Here is a 14,387-nt window from a genome sequence, read left to right on the forward strand (position 1 = left end):
TTACACAATATCTCGCAATATTTTCCATTTACTAAATTTTCTTTAATGCAATGTGTGAAAAACCTGAGTGGTCTGAACAAATATGCTCTAGAGTGCAAAGAGCCATATTACAGTGGTTTTTAGCTGCTGTTATAACTACTATATTGCAATTTGCATGATGACAATTTTGTTTTATTTCTGATTTTTGTGTTGAAAGAAATACATTTTAAGCTATTTTTTGCTTTTAAAGCCTTTATTGTTTTAGTTTTGTTGTTCCAAGAATTTCTTTACACTATTGCCTGCTGTAGGATTAGCAATTGTTAGCTATTGGATTAGCATATCTGTGGGTAGCCTGAGGTAGGACGAGGTCGTACCTCTTTTTGATAGGCAACAGTTCGGCGAGAACTGCCCACTGGTCAGGGGATGGCTTGGATAATGTTTTCTCTATCCCGTGAAGTCGGGATTCTTTTGTCAGGTCGAGTGGAGGAGGTGAGAGGGGTCGTCGGTGAGGTGTGTGCGCTATTCGAATTAAGGACTCCAATTAACCACAAACAGACATTTATTAAACAAACTATAATTAACAGAGGGAATATATATCGTTTCCGCGGAGTGGGAAGGGCCGCGCCGAGAGAGAGTTCACAATATGTTGGGTTTCATACCTCTGTTGGTTTCGATGGCTACTACGGCCAGAAATTCGGATAAGTGTTGGACCTCTCCAGTAGGTTTCCTAGGGACTGCCTCCTCCGGGCTCGACGGGCGGCTGCACAAGCGACGGGCGGCAGGATGGGCGGCTCGGCGGTGACGGTCTTCAACGAGGGATCAACGGACGGCAAAGTCGGATCGGCTCCGGGACGGCGAAGTCCACCACACCCTGTGGTTGTCCCCCCTTTTTTATCTTCGGGTGATCTTTTATCACGTTATCTTTTCACACCAATCATAGATTTCTTTGGATAAGATCCTGTTGATTCAGAGTTTGTTTCCGGAGGGCGAGGAAGTAACTCCGGGGACGGGAAGATGAACATCCGCCCCCCGAAAAAGGCTCGATACTGCATAGAAATGGTTGTTTCTTTGTTTAAAATAAATGTTTTATTTCATCAATTTCGTTGTTTAAACGACTTAAACTCGTTTAACTCGATCCGAATTTCACATATCCATTGTTAGCCTTCTTCTGTGATATATATTTGAGCTCTAACTGGTCAGCTGGTTTGTTTTTAATATTCTTTTGTATATTGATTGGCTTTAGGGATCACTATCTCTAATGGTCTCGTGATTTGAGTAATGTAACTAACTGTTTAGAAATTTTATTTAGACTATCTGTTTGTATGTATAAAATATTAGTCAAATGTTGGAGAGCTGTCTATACTTGAAATAACTTAACCCTGCGTTAGTGCATTGAATTTTTTTCGGCATTAATGCAGTGGGGTGTTTGTCCACCCCGACATTTTTTTTGGTCCATGAAGCATGTAAGTAAAAATTCATAAAGTTTTACTCATTTATTTGGTAAAGGCATGTGTTATTATACATATGATTATATTCAGGTCTGATTACATATTACATTAGTACATAAATCCATGAAAATAAAAAACAACATTTATCAAAACTCATTACATTTGATCTTATTATAAAACCAATAGTAAAAATCTAAATTGTTTTTTTCAAGCATTTTTGTCACTCTGATTCATTAGCTGACATTATACTTTGGCACTCAATGCAAATGACAAGAAGCTTGCTATGTTTGATATTTTTGTCAGTGTGTTTATCAAAGTCAGCTATTTTGAATTTGTAAGAAAATAAAACTAATTAAAATAAACTTATAGATAAATTATTTTTATTCATGTTTATTATTATAAGTTTATTTTAAATTTCAGTGGGGTGTCCAAACACCCCACTGAAAATTGCAACACCGTTTCTACAACACCATAGTAATTTCTGAGCATGCTCTATACATAAAATCATGAAGCTATTGAAGAATAAACAGATATTAGTTGCGAAATCTATGAATAGTGCAACTTTTAAAACATTTGGAGTGTTGAAAATCCCCACTGCGCTAACCCGGGTTAAATACATATTTCAATTTAAAAACAATTTATTGCTACTGATATTTATAGGTACAGTGTATACCAGTTATAAGTGTAACAAATACCTCTATTTCTTTGATGAGGAGAGATCATTGATTATTGTCACTCGGCTCCTTGCTGCTTTTATTGTTTCCATTCAAAAGAGATTTGTGCTATGTGGCATTGTCTTCACTTCCATCAATGCAATAGATACTGATGTTCTTTAAACCTTTCAGACACCTTTTCTAGGGTATTGACACCATGCAGACATAATCTACTCACCCATTTGATACAATAATACTTTCTTCAAGTGTCTGCTAAGTATTGTTTTTGAAGAATTTCACTTTCATTTTGCAATATAGCCATTGTAAATGTTCTTGTGATTGATCTGTATGTCTAAAGGTTGCAACAAGCCATCATTCCTTCTGTTATTATCAGTATGTCACATAGTTCCTCTTCACATTTTCCTTCAAATTTCCTTAAATTACGATTACTAACATAAGATAACCAACATAAAAGCATATTCCATTGCTGAAACCAAACAGACCATAAGTCAGTTCTGAAAGGGTTGTTCTGTCATTCAGCTGTTTTTTTTGCACCCATATCAAAGTTCTCTCAAATAACTTCTTCAGAAATATATTTTATTTAAAAATTAGATGTGATGGTAGCTTGTTACCATCAGCAGTGATGACTAGAATTATAAATTAGAACTATATACATCATCATTCTAGCCATTCTGCACTTCTGCTGTATCTGCATTTGTGCTGTTTTTTTTGTCTGCCTTGTTTACAATTGGTTCTTTTGACATGCCACTGGACACACTGATGAAACACCTTATTTCATCAGTGTGTCCAGTGGTTTCCAAATCACCTTATGCTTTTTCCTCAGTTCAATAATGTATTTCTGGAACTGGAGTAATTTTTCTTCAAATATGTGGATGGAAATTATTGCACTATTGATTTGAAATTGCCTTACTCATAGTTTGCTTTAAATTCATTGAGAAAAATTTTGTATCTCTCTGCTTTCATGTATGTTTTGAATTGAAGTACAGTAGAGCGTCGATTTTCCGAAAGTCAATCATCCGAAACGTCAATCATCCGAAAGATTTCCAGTCGGCAAATTTAAATTTTCGCCAGTGCTGTGGAGCTTCAATCTTTGGCTATGTCTTGGGCTACTCAAATATTTTACGTTTTTGATACTAAATTAACATCTGAAATATAATTTTTTATTGTTTTTATATTTTTCAATATATTTATTTTGTTTGTACAAAACAAAAAACTAATTTTTAACGATACAATAGTCTTTGTTAGGCTTAACATCGACGAAAATTCAACGCAAAGCGACACACAACGGATAAAAATTTCAACATCGGATACGTTAAACTATTTTTTCATACATAAATCGGTTATCCGAAATATCAGTTATACGAACAACCCCAGTCCTCAATTGATTCGGAAAATCGACGCTCTACTGTATTTCAATTGGCACTGCAAATCCATTTGTTCTTGTTTTATGAGCATCTTTTAAGAAATCAGTTTTTATATGGAGATACCTGGCTTCTTTCCCCAAAATGTTTCTAAATTTTTGAAAGTCTTTTTGAAGGCTTTTTTTTTCTTTTTTTTTACTTTATTGATGAATGTTTTTCTTGTTGACATCAAATTTCCTCCCTTCTGCTGTTTTGCTATTTTCTTCTGCACATTACACAATGTCTAACTTGAATTTTTCTGCATAACTTGCTTGGACTTAGTCCAAATAACAATGAATGGCATATTCTTACTTAACAAGGTTTGTTAACCCAAGAAAGTATTTTTCAAGGATGGTCAGACAAGATCAGAGAACAAAGAATTTGGGAATAATGAGATGATTCTCTTTGTGGAATTAATTACATTTCTGAATACTTCAACCTCACCTTGTTGTGCCTACCATAGTAAATGGAAGGTCAAATAATTTTTTTCAAAATTTCTTTCTGAAGATTTTGTTGTGGCTTATATACATGTGCAACCTATACATATGTAAATATGATATTTGGACAGTCAGAAATTGTTATTTCAATAAATCTGCTTGTGTTTTGATTTCTTAATATTTCTTGATTCAGAATTATTTATATAGCAATAATAAAATATTTTGTACATTTTTTCTCTTACTATAGCAATATTTCATTTCAGTGTTGCTTTGTTATACAAGAGTGTATCTGAATTTATATAAAAATTGATAGGGAATAATTATAGGGGTCAGTACAAGCAGCATGTTCCTATGAACCAAGGAGTGCTGCATATTACTTAAGGAGAGGAGTTACAGGAGATAAACATTTGATGCTGCTTCCCCCTACTCACTATCTTGTAAAGCACACATGTGTGGGAAAGCCAAGATGATGAAATTGTGTTGTGAAAAAATCAAATGCATGAAAACCTTTAATGTTTTAAATCTCTGCTAAACAGGTACAACTTTTTGTGCAACAGAATAAATATCAATTTTACAAGTGATTTTATAACTAACAGATTTGTTGTTGGTTTTTAACACTGTTTATGTTTATGTTGTAAAAAGAAATCGTTTGTTTTTACAATTGTGTACTTTTATGTAAATATATATATATTGTGCCATTGGCATGCTAATAAATATGAAGGATAAAAACAAAAATACAAAAGTATAACTATGCAATACCAGTGCACCTGCCAATATTATCAGAAAATGGATGAAGATAGGAAAAGTTTGTTTTTCTTTTTCTGTTTTTGCAAAATTCTTGCTTACAGGTGGTGTTCAAAATGATGGTTTTCAACTTTATTACATGCACTGCATCTTGAATTGTTGTTGTTGTATACATGAAGCAGAAATCCAGGACTCATCCTACAACTACAACAATTTATTTTATTAATTCTTCAGCAGAGTTGACTGGTATCTCATAGATAAGACTTTTCATGTGACTTCACAAAAAGAAGTTGACATACTGGAGAATGTGGAGGCCACATCATAGGTCTCCCTCTGTCAATCCATCTGTCTCTGAATTTGTGGTTCAGATAATCATCTGAACCACAAATTCAGAGACAAACAATAGGATTGAATTGTGTTGGCACCTCCATTATGCTGGAACCATATGTAGTGTCAGATGCTTAAGGGGATGTCTTCCAGAAGTTTAGGCAATGCTTCCTGCTGAAATGTCAAGTACACTAAGCCATTGAGATGAGGTGGTAGCATATATGATTCTAGTAGCTACTGTTCTATGATTGACCATAGAGCAGCAACAACTCACATGTTGATCCCAAATTAACATGTGATCAGGAATAAAAAACCCCCAAGGCAGTTGCCAGGGAGGTTTTTGTAATCCCAAATATGGCCATTCTGTGAGTTGAACAGGCCCTTTCTGGTAAATGATGTCTTATCTGAAAACAATATCAGCTCTGGAATTTGGATTCTTCAACACACTGTTTGAGGAACCATTGAGCAAAAGTGACATGTAGTGATATGGTGTGCTGGACCAAATGTTTGTATCTGCTGCAGATGATACAGAGGCAACTGATGTCCATGTAGGACACTCATGTGATTCATTGCTGGAGTGTTTAAAAATGCTTATGTATTGTACCTGTTGATGGATTTGCTGCAGTACATACCAAAATATGTTCTTCAAAGTCCAATGGGAGCATTCTACTTGGCACACCAGTCTTGAATCTATCTACAAGAAAACTGCTTGTTTCACAACCATTGACACATGCAGGCAAATACCCAGTGCATTGGAACTGGACAACATGGATAATGCTCATGATATAGGTTGTGGGCAGTGCTTTACTATAAATTAAAATCATAATGATATATTCCATATTGGTATAATGCATAACCATCATGCATCTGACAGCTTAACTGACAGTGTACATTCTCTCTTTAAATACTCTACAGTATCAATTACCTGCTAATAAATGCAAATATTTGGGTTTACTGTTTTTATTAGGATAATTCTGTATAACCTACTTGTAAACAGCAAAATATGCATGCTTTACAGAATAGAGAAGAGAATAGACAGCAGCAGCACAAAATGCTTACCTCCTGTATCTCCTAAGGCATCTACAGCACCTTCCAGTTCACAAGACCAAAGTTACTTGTATTGACCCTTACTAACCCTACAGGAGTTCAGATATATCTTGTATCTAGTTCTGAAAGCTCATACTCATTATAACCTGATATCAACTGTGATTCAGATATCATTTTTACAATTTGATTAGAACAATTTGATTATTACAATTTGATTAGAACATAATTTTAATGAATGATTTACAGTAAATGGAAGGCATTCTAAGGACCAAAATGATATAAAGTACAAATATAAACTTTCCCAAAACCTTGGCTTAGTGTCAGTAAGTTGGTACTAAGCCACACAATTGCCATAATTAATTTGGCTATTAATTATAGCATATTAATAGTCTGATTAATTATGGCAATCATTTGGCTTGATATAAAGTACTTATTTATTTGAGAAAATGAAAAATAATTTGCAAATGTATAAAATTAATTGATTTTTTTTAAATTAATGTTTGTGCAAATTTTATAATTCAAAATGTTCAATTAAAAGTATAATCAGATGTTTATAAATATTGTATACAAGCTGAATCAGGAGGAGAGGGAAATCAGTTGGAAGATGATAATATGGGTTATTGTAAACTAAAAACTTTATATGAACATGGGGTGTTATTTTCAGTAGTTTTGGATATACAATACTTTGTATACAATTGTTTGAAAGTTTCTCACATACATACAATAATAATGAAAGATATATGTTACACTCCTAACAAATGCTCAATAATTAAACTGTTGAACTACATGCCACAGTGTTTCATAGGTAATCATTCTAATTTTACATTGTTTTGGCTAACATCTCTATTGTGTTTGAAATAAGTGTAATTAATTAACACTTCCAGAGAGCACATGGTTTGATGACTGAAAGAAAAAAAGTACCAGCATGTCCATCATCTGCTTCTGGGTGATAATATGATGCGATGTTGAATTTGTCAGTGGATATACCGTCATCACCAAGTATCTCAGCGAAACTCATTTTTGGTCACATGTTGTAAAGTAAATTGAGATTCATGGTTCAATTTTTGAGCATTTGTTGTGAACATAACACTTTTAAGGGAGACTGTTCCATGTCAAGACACTTTTTGGTTTACAATTATTTGTTGTGAATTGAGGCTGTAGAGAACAAATTTAATTATATGCTGCTATAGCACTATTTATTGCCCAACTTTTAAAGCTATCATTTTGTCATTATCAAAAGTGGGTTCTAAAAAAATTTACATTTTCAAAAATGGCAAATTGTCCAATCATGAAACAGGGTGATACTGAACTGGATAATGGCATTCTACCTTCATAAAGAAGACATAAAGACTTCAGGCCAAAGAAAACTCAAATATATGCATATTTTGTAAAAAGTTTAAAATCTATCATTCTTGAATAAAATAACAACACAGAAACCACTAAAATCCAGCATATCCAGTTTTAAGTTAATTGTGTTTGCTATCATTCTTGTATTTAAATAAATACAAAATGACTTGAGAATCAAAGGAGGTGACACTCATTTGACAACATAAAAATTTTCAATATATAATAGCCACTTTTCATTTAAAAACTAATTTAATAATAAACTGATTTAAGATTTTACGAGTAGCTAACATTGACATAACCGTCAAAAGAGACATTAAATAAAAAGGATGCTGACACTGCATAAAGAATGAAGAAACTACAGATTTTGGTGGTAGCAGCTTGGCAAATATGTCATTTATGTCAACTAAATACTTGTCACAACCAAGCAAATAAAAATTGTTCATAAGTTCATCATCAGATACAGATCATCCTATATTTCTGTTTAGACAATACTTTGGCAATGGCATTTTGAAGATCATTACCTATGTAGAAAACTTATTAATGGTGTAAATTTAACTCTTATAATGATTAATTTTCAAAAGATACAATGCTGATGCCAACCTGTTGCAATGTAAACAAAATCAGTTTCACTATGGGCATATTTCTGCTAACAGATATAGTGATGGACAAAACCTTAAAGACAAGCAAAAAATTTCACATAAACAACTAAATTAAAATTATTGGTTCAATCTTGATATATGCTTCATATGCTTTAAAAAAGTAAATTAATAGGCTTATATAATAATGAAAGAATAGTGTTTGAATAGTTCTTCCAAAAAGTAGAAAAACAGGACAAAACTTTAAATACAACTGAAAAAATAACTGCAAATAATAGATTAAAATCTTGTGGACCACTTTTTTTAAATAACCTCAAAAATGCAGTCTGGCATACTCATAAATGTTTTGAGTATGGAAGTTGGTATAGCACGTCATGCTTTCTCTGCTGCAACTTTTAAGTCTTTTACTGAACTGTATTGTTTGCTATCAGCATATATAGTTCTTAAGAGCACACCTCAGATATTCTCAATCAGGTTTAGATCTGGAGATTGAGATGGATGATCCAACAGTTGAACTTGTTTTTGCTGAAGCCAATTTTTTGTGATGCAAGATGAATGGACAGGTGCATTGTCTTGCATAAAATAAAACTTTCTACCTGCTAATTTTCATACATTTGGAAATAAAGTAATTTTAATCTGTTTCTGATACTTTTTTGAATCCATTCATCTATTTATGAATCCAATAGGTGACTTTTCCTTGCAAGAAATGGCAACCCACACCATAATGGAATCACCACCCATCTGTCATCAAGATAAAATCCTCTCATCTTTGCACAAATTATGAAAATAATAGTTCAGACCATCTTGACCATCCAGATTGAACTTTTTTTCATCTGAAAAAATAACCTATTGCTATTCTGTATCCCAGGACATGTCATCTCATGCTCAAGTCAACCTTGCAGTTTTATGTTCTTTAGTTAAGAGAGGTTTTCTTTTCAATTTCTTTCTTTTAAGTCGTCCTGGTGATTTTATCATTTTTTGAACAGCACAGGGATGAACTTTTAACTCTAATTGATTCACAATTTTTGATACTGATGTCACACTGTTACTTTCAATCCTCAAAATCTGCCTTATCTCTTGCAGTAAACAGGTTTTCACCTTTGTTTTTCAAGTTGTATTTATCACTTTTTTTTTTAATATAGTTGTAGACAACAGTGTGTGACTCCTTCCTATTTGGATAGCTACAGCACGATAGTTTTGTAACTGTGTGTCCATAAAATATCAATTTCTCTTTGTTCTGTCTCTGCAAGTTTTACACTTTTGCATATGTTTGACAGATGATTTTTTTGTAAATAGATATATGCAGATCTCTCTATATATGTAAACATCCTCATTTATTTACATTTATATGAAAATTTGCAGTTATTTTTTCAGTTGTATTTAAAGTTTTGTCAAGATAAATTACCTGGTTTTCTATTTTTTGGAAGAACTACTCCAACACTATTCTTTCATTATTGTATAAACCTATTAATTTACTTTTTTAAAGCATACGAACATGGTTGAACCAATAATCTTAATTAAGCTAATTGTTTAGGTGAAATTTTTGCTTGTCTTTAAAGTTTTGTCCACCATTGTATCTGGTAGTGGAACGTTGTGGAATGTCTAGTTGTGGAAACAAGGTACATTTTGCTATGCGAGTGATAGTAACAAAACTTGCAATTTGACAACATAACCAGAACCTACAAGTATCCCAATAAAGACATTTTTTCATGGCTTAGTTTCAACTGGAATGCTGCAAAACATGCTGACAGAGAATCTTACTAAATTAATGTTTGCTTGGTTTGGAAATTAGGATAATAATAACATAATGAAAAAATTTCTTCAAATTTAATTGAATTTGTTTTAATATTTTAAACTGACTTCCTGTTTTTTATAAATTTTTTTAGTTTATGTTATGATTGTTGATTGGCTGGAAACTAGAATAAAATATAAAACAAACAAAAATGAAATAAAAAAAAATTAATTTGATTTTATTCATTTATTTATTTATCCAACAATTTTCTCTTATAAATTAAATCCTGAATTTTATTGTCAAGCTTAAGCTTAAATTGCTAAATTAATTAATTAAAATTAGCATTAATATGATCTAATATGATCTGGCAATTTATATTTGTTTGATCTTTATTTTTTATTTTTTAATTTTATTTTACATAATAATATCAGAATAAATTATTTTTATTAACGTTTATTTTCAAGTTTTAGAAAGAGAATACAATTAGTTCTTAAATCAAACAACTTATATTTATAGTGGTATCTTATATTTTGAATTTAATTTGTTTCAGGAGATTGTTCAAAGTCAATCAATTTTCTCCATTAGAAATAATGGAAAGTGAATTAATCTGTTTCCAAATTCTAAACAATACCCATTTCAATGAACTTATGTGTATTTGTTGTTTTAACTTAAGGTAAAAATAACACATTTAACTGCCCTAAATAATAAATTAAAACATGAAAGCAATAAATAAAATATGTAAATATTGTAAATAAAATGAAAATTGCATTAACTGTACTTTAATGATGAGTAGTGATGTCTTATTTCTTAAGGCACTATGCAACTTGCTTGGTTTTCTCACAAATAATCCTCTTGAAGATGATATCAATAGCCAATTGCTTTTTATTCATCTACACTAGACGAAGTTTTTCCATCTCTTTAATAACAAGCAATGTCTTAGAGATCAACATTGTCACACATTTGCCTCTTTTATTGCTTCATTGTTAAGAATGGTGTACACCATTGACTTTGAAGTCTTAAACATGGCTACCAGATCTGCCACATTTGTACTGCTTTCATGTTTCATGATAAGTTCCTTTCTCACCTAAATTGTCAATACTATAACCTTCCTCGTAGGCTTTGCTGTTTCTGCACTCTTCTTGGATGCCTTGGTTAATATGTAGGGATTAAATATAAAACCAAACACACCAAAAGTAAAGTGGAGAAAAAGCACAAAAAATATATAATGCAAGAGATGCTTTTATAGTGAGAACGAGAGAGAACTTGAGCACACAACAGATGGTGTTTATAACTTTTGATGAGCACATTTAAAACTCTCATTTTAAATTTAAGCACATTTTTAATCTCTTTTTCTAGTCATAGTCATCTTGATTGGCATCTGAGAAAACTGACCTTTTTTCCACAGGATTTAGTTTGGTTTACAAATGGATTCAAAGCTGATACATTGATGGCATTTCTGGGGGATATTAAAATAGGAGTTTTTGTGTTCTGTTGGGCAAGATTCTCATTGTGTTTCAAGCCGAAGTGTTAGCTACTATTTGGTGCATTTGTTGTCCTATTAGTAAGACTATCTACATTGTTTCTGACAGTTCGGATGCCTTAAAGGTACTTGACTCTTGCTGGTTCACTTCAACACTTGTCTCAAAGAGCTGTTTATGTCTCTGTGAACTACTTCTGCAATAGTTTATTTTTGTCTTATGGCTAAGGCATGAAGGAATTGCCAGCAATATAAGTACTTATTTACATGGACAAGCACAAGCAGAGTGCTTTATATTCCTTTATTGACACTGAACCAGCTCTTGTAATAATATCTAAATAATTATTATAACATATAACACACACACATACATATATATATATATATATATTATAATAATTATTGAAACAAATTTAAAAATGTATTTTTTAATTTTTTTCTCATGTTTTGTATAATTTNACATATATAAATATATCTCTCTCTTTCTAGAATGCTTATAATGCTGCTACCTATTATACGTCATCTGGAACTGCATATTATGCTAGTACAGAACAACAAGGACAGAATGAGCAGAATCAAGGACAGTATGAAACAATTCACACTTATACTACAGTAGAAGGCATTGCTAGTGACAGTTCAATGAAATCTTCATCAAGTACTGATAATAGAGCTAGAATGGTAACAGCTGTGACTACTGGAGAAAACAGCAGTTTCCAACAAATCATGCTTGCTGTTGATGAAAGTGGAAATATAGCAGGACGAGAAATGGTTGATGGAAATGCTCAAGAAATTTCAGTCACAATCCCTGCTTCAATGACTGGAACAGTATGTCAGAATTTTATCATATAACTTTGTGTAAAATAATTATGGATGAATATTATTATTTTTTTAAATATACAAAATGAAAATTTAGAATATCATATAAAAGCAATTGTATTCATTTTAATAATATATATTTTTAAGTAGTTTTAATTAATACAGTGGTCATGATGAGTCCTTATGTTGCAGATGGTAATCAAATATAATTTGCAAAAAATGCAACATTGTTTTATTTGTAATAATATAAAACAAAAACTGCTAATAAATTTAAACATTTTTAAAACCTCTAGATTTTCATATACAATTTTTTTTTGTAAAAATGTAAATCTTTTACATTTTAAAATAATATATCATCCTGGATTTTTAGAATTTGTTTTTCTTAACAATGAAAATTTGAACATGTTTTGTCAATTAGACAGCAAGATTAGATAGGCATTATTCCTAGTTCTGCATTCCTTATATATATATATATAAAGCTATTATATCATCAAAGTGATTGCAATCAATACTAGGGACACAGCACCTATGTCACTTGCCTGGAAAGCATTATTTGAAGTCAAGTAATAAACTTCCAATATTATTGTAATATTCCCCCTGCTTACAGTTTTATTCATTTTTGTATTGTATTTTAATTTACATTTTATGTACTCCTTATTTTATATTTACCATTTTGTTTTACTTATTTTATATATTTATCAATATTTTATCTGATTTTTATATTTACTATTTATATATTCAATACTTGTGCACATGACAATATATGTCTGTCAAATACTTTTTAATTTGTTTTTCTATTTGATTTTTGTCCCATCTTTAGAACCTGTTGATGGCCTTTAAGCAAGGTTAAAAATGTTAGTTCTATCAAAAAATTTTTGTTTTTTATTGGATTTTAAGATAATTTGGATTTTTTTAATCATTTTATATGTTGAAAAAAATATTTAGAGCTTCATAACATGTGCGTAAATTTTTTGCGGTTTTTTGCCTCTTGGATGTTCAATAACTCAAAAACTGTTTATTTTTGACTTGTGTCTGTAGAGACTTTTGATAAGAACCTTTAGAACTACAAAATATCAAAGATTTGGCAAAATCCATTGGAATCCATTTCTCATAAGGTTTATGTAGGAACTTTTAAAACATTGAAAATTAAAAAATTAAATTTTGCTGTAAATTTTAAAAATTAAAAATATTAAAGGCTTATGGGGAAGATACTATGTTGAAGACCTGATGTATGAGATGTACAAGAGATTTAAAGAAGTTGCAGAAGATAAGGAAGATGATTAATATCTAGATAGACTAGTGATGATGTATAATGCAGAATTACAAGATTCAGGAGGAAATTAGATTTCCACGTTTTGAGCTAAGTTTTATACATATCATCAAGCTATGAAGTCTCAATATATTACAAAGTATTAATCAAAATTATCACCTTTTTACAAATTCCAGCAAATATTTTAATATCATAAAAACGTTTTCGATCGTCTTTAGCGATCATCATCAGTTAAAAAGAACATTAAAAATAGAACAAAAATCAAATTTATGAAAAATAATAACTGTGCATGTGTAATGATGAGCGCTTAACGGAATGAATACAAAAAGTTAGGGATATAAGACTAAAAGTAAATAAATAAATAAAAATAAAGAGCTCAACAGTTTCTCATTAAAAATTAATGTTTCATAAAAATTACAGGTTATCTTCATAGAATTCATTCCGTTAAGCGCTCATCATTACGCACACGCAGTTATTATTTTTCATAAATTTGATTTTTATTCTATTTTTAATGTTCTTTTTAACTGTTGATGATCGCTAAAGACGATCGAAAACGTTTTTATGATATTAAAATATTTGCTGGAATTTGTAAAAAGGTGATAATTTTGATTAATTCTTTCTAGTTCCAGTACAAGTTATTATTTTTATATTACAAAGTGGAAATCTCATCTCTGAACATACAAGTTGAAAGTAGCAGTGACATAATTACATCATCATAATACAGTAGTCATCATATGTTTAAACATTAATTTTATTAATCATAATACTTAGTTTTAAAATAAAATATTGAAGAAAATTTAAAATATCTTATTAAACTGAAACACTATCAAGAATAATAATTTTGTCAATTTTTCCAACTGTGTTAATTAAACCATAATCATGTCATTCAAGTACCATGTAAATTGAGGGTTAGGCCTGCACTGTATCAATTGAAAAAATATCAAAATTCTGAAATGAAGGAATCCTTGAATATTTTAATCAAGATTAAATGTTTGAGAAATTTTGTCTCATCATTAGATCAACCATCAAAAAGTGATTCAAATAAAAAAATAGTTTTTTTTATATATTTTTGAAAATTTTGTTATTTATTTGA

General features: G+C 30.8%; 1 protein-coding gene across 1 annotated transcript in view; it reads left to right on the plus strand.

Annotated features, from left to right (window-relative positions):
* Positions 1-14,387, plus strand: part of LOC111623584 (PR domain zinc finger protein 15-like) — a 74,325-nt gene that overhangs the window by 28,609 nt on the left and 31,329 nt on the right. The window contains exon 4 of the mRNA XM_023366211.1: positions 11,698-12,033. Within this exon, the coding sequence (XP_023221979.1) occupies positions 11,698-12,033 (336 nt within the window). The remainder of the gene's footprint in view (positions 1-11,697; positions 12,034-14,387) is intronic.

The sequence above is a fragment of the Centruroides sculpturatus genome, unplaced genomic scaffold (assembly GCF_000671375.1).
Source record: "Centruroides sculpturatus isolate CEXI.00-Female unplaced genomic scaffold, Cexi_2.0 scaffold16, whole genome shotgun sequence".
Taxonomy (NCBI): Eukaryota; Metazoa; Arthropoda; class Arachnida; order Scorpiones; family Buthidae; genus Centruroides; species Centruroides sculpturatus.